Source organism: Limulus polyphemus, unplaced genomic scaffold (genome assembly GCF_000517525.1).
Source record: "Limulus polyphemus unplaced genomic scaffold, Limulus_polyphemus-2.1.2 Scaffold394, whole genome shotgun sequence".
In the NCBI taxonomy this organism is placed as follows: Eukaryota; Metazoa; Arthropoda; class Merostomata; order Xiphosura; family Limulidae; genus Limulus; species Limulus polyphemus.
Window position 1 is genome coordinate 258,692 of NW_013666004.1, and position 3,720 is coordinate 262,411.

General features: G+C 35.9%; 1 protein-coding gene across 1 annotated transcript; it reads right to left on the reverse strand.

Moving 5' to 3' along the window:
• Positions 1-1,467: 1,467 nt before the first annotated feature.
• On the reverse strand, positions 1,468-3,516 carry LOC106457935 (sex peptide receptor-like). The gene has a single exon (XM_013917383.2). It carries the CDS (start codon positions 3,173-3,175, stop codon positions 1,970-1,972), a length of 1,206 nt encoding a protein of 401 aa, XP_013772837.2. The 5' UTR covers positions 3,176-3,516; the 3' UTR covers positions 1,468-1,969.
• Positions 3,517-3,720: the final 204 nt, after the last annotated feature.

Here is a 3,720-nt window from a genome sequence, read left to right on the forward strand (position 1 = left end):
AATGTTAAAATTAGATATTTAGTTTTTAACTTCTGCAAATGCTATATGAAATTTATGGATAACGTTTTAGTTTGATTTGTCCTATAAACCCCAACCTTCGCAGATGCAATAACAAACAAGCTTCCGATTTAAAAATTCTAATTCCAATGAAATATTTATAAAACGATCTTCACCAGAAAACATTATCCTAATACTACTCTTGAACCAGGAGCTTTCCGTGCACCACTATAACAGTTTGTTATCGGTATAAATCGACAATAACCAAAAAATTTAAACAGAGCGGAAGAACAAGCTCCATTCAAGGAAATTAAACAATCCTGTTAATATTCCAGGAAACAGTAATGAACGCTAGCAGAAAATTCAATTTGGTTAGCTCTACCTTTTCATTAAGTTTCCAGTCGTAAGACTTCTGTATCTTGCCAATATATTGTACAGATTAACCTTTTCCGCCAAGTCATCACTGAATAATGTTTGAAAGGAACACAGTTAAGAGATGTAGTGTTGCACTTTCATTAATAAATTTGGCAAGTAAAGAAATTTGTCCATTAAAAGTAAACAACGCCTGTGTTTGTTGTACAAGTAGCAGTTTTAATTATATAATCACAAAAGATGTAACAAGCAGAAGACTAAGCAGGACTATTAATAAGTAAAGAGTAAACCCAACAAGAAAGAATCTTTCAATTATACATATATGTGTATTCAATCAAACAAGATGTAACAAGCAGCTATTCTAGTTTTGACGCTAGTAGTAGAAACAAAAAGAGATTTTAAGAAAAATCAGTCATTTCAGAAGCATAGCTTGTTTAATCGATAAACTGTTATAAATCTATTTTTAGTTTAGCTTATACAGTAATACAAATAAATAATAATTTATTTGGCAAAATAACCAACAAAACTTATATAAAATAAAATAATCAAAGCTAGAAATTTCATATAATACATCAGAAAATGGAAACTTTATAGCTAAACGAATTATTCATATTTACACACCATAAACATTTAGTAGTTTAGAACTATCAATATATTAGTGTGATCTGGTTAAACAACGCAATTATTGGGGGAAAACGTTAAATGTATTAAAAGATAAATAAACTACTGTAGAAACACCACAACATTAAAAAAAGTAAGAGAGAAGAAACTAAAAATAATTCACAATGCATAAAAGATGTAATATAAATGTTGAGAAAATTTCTCATGTTTCAATGATGTTAAACTGTAAAGTAAATAGAGGGATCAAGTTTTCTTTTATATTGTTTACTGTTTGATATGTGTTCAAGGCCGAACTACAGAAAACAAAAACAAAAAATACTGACAGCTTTAGGAATGTGCAATAGTATACGTTATTCTATTCTGTTAGAGGACAGTAGTATTAGCTTTTACAGAACAGTAGTGTTTGTTAGTATTATACGTTCTGCTGCAGTTTTAAAAATGTATATTTGTTGACAAAAGTCAATCGTCACATGAGCAATCACATTTTATTGAACAAGTCTTATACATTGGTATTTGGAATAACGAATGTGACATTTAACAAAAAAACATGTACTTTACTTTGGTTCTTCTTTAAACAACAATGAAGCAACAGTCCACTAAAAGCGTAAAGATTAATGGCACCAAAAGCAACTACCTAAAGATTTAGGGAAGCTATTCCCTCGCGGTTATGAAAGCTTACACTAATGAGCCCCGAAATATTAGTGTAAGCATATCACATAGCGCCATGGGAACAGGGAATATTCTGGAATATAGATAATCTAGGTTCACGAAGCAATGCCTTAAAATATGTTTCCCAACATGAATTTGACAGTCCAAGTTGGCAGATGCTTGTAAGCTCTCATTCTGGGAGTCTGTTGTTATTTATCCTTTGTTCAGGAGAGAATCCGTACAAATCCAGCAACTGTTTTGTGTCATCATTCAACTTTAAACAAATTATTTTTCCTTCCCCTTCTTTATCATAGCAAATCTGAAATTCCCTCTACAGAACAGTCTCATGTGCCGAAGTACGTGGTCCATTAACGAGGCTATATCTGGAAGAGCCTTCTCGCCTGCTGACGAGATTACCCATCATGAACAAATCTTTGAATGTCTCTCTGAACTGTCGACTCATACCGCAGTAGATGGCGAAGTTGAAAGGGTAACTGAGCATAATAAAGAAGTTGGTAAACAGAATGGTGGCGTTCAAATCATTATAGTCGGCGATCTGGAGTTCGAGAGCATTCTGCATGACGTGGAGCAGAGTTGTCACCGCCAGAGGGATCTCCACAGCAAGGAATACTGTCACCACAACGATCAACATAAGAGTGGTACAGTTACTGTCTCTCAGCTTCTTGCACTCGCTCTTGCGGTTTTCCTTGAAAAGTTTGTCTCGCTTCCGCTGGGCTTCTTTGAGAGCTTGAAAAAGCAGCACATTCAACACGACTAAAGCCGTGCAAGGGCCTATGTGAACAAATAGTATGCGAAAGACGTAGTAGTAGGTAAAGTAGACGTTTTCATTGATGACGTTTCTCACCCAACTTGCTGTCTGAAACATGCAACCTGTGTGAACTCCACTGTTCCACCTGAAGGTTATCGGGTGAAATACACGGTCGAAGATCCTGGTGGACTGGTGGAAGAACGCTAAGAGGTACACCGACACCATAGCCTTTACAACACGTGGGACAGTGCACCAGGTAGTGGCAACTGTCGGGTGACACACGTAGATGTAGCGTTGAACAGCAAGGACCAGAGTGAGCCAGATGGAAGCGGTGTGGAAAAATGCAGGGACCACTTCATACATGTAGTGGTAGGAATAGCAGGCAGGGATGGGAAACAGTACCTTGTTGTAGTTACCCAGGGTGTACATATAGAAATACCAAGGTGCCGGAAACAACAGAGTTAACAGGTCAGAAATGGCCATGGCCAGAAGGACTAGGTTAGTTGGAGTGCGCATATGTCGTTGCGCCAGGACCACTACAATTAAAGTGTTGGCCACTATAGTCACTAATAGTAAGAATGGCATAATGTAGCCAAACAAAGGCATTGCGTACTTGAACGGAACGTCTCGGGTGATGTTCAGTAGAGTTGGGATTTCTGATGAATTGGGTAAATACGAACCCATATCCGTTTCATTTGTGATATTTATTTCATATGCATCCTCCAAGATTGTAAATATAGTGGTGAATATATCCACACTTTCGTTCATGATGTTTAGTCAGCGTCAGTGGACTTAAGTATTTCAAAACAAAATTACGCCTAATTAAATTGTTGCTTAGTTTGTTTTTTTTTCAAATCAAATCTGCTCCTTTATGTAACCTGTAATCGTTCGATTTCTAGTAGAGAGCGAAACGTACTACAAAGACTGAAACATCTTCTAAATATAAATCTTTAAATATGAATGCTTTAACCATTAAATCCTTTTGATTATACTGTTGGCTCGGTCAACTGAAACATTTTTAAACATAAATCTTTAAATTTGAATGCTTTGACCATCAAATCCTTTCGATGAATCCTTGGTTATAATGTTCAGCTCCATCAACGCACCTGAAAAATAGTAAATATAAATGTTATTTAAGACATAGTTGTAACCTAACAGTTCACGTATATGTTTACCCTCTGACGATTTATAAATTTTTACAATTCATACGCAGTAGATTTTGAACGCTTTTTTCTGTATCACTTATCTGGCAAAACCCCCAGTGGCATAGCGGTATGTCTTACAACGCTAGAATCCGGGTTTCGATACCCGTG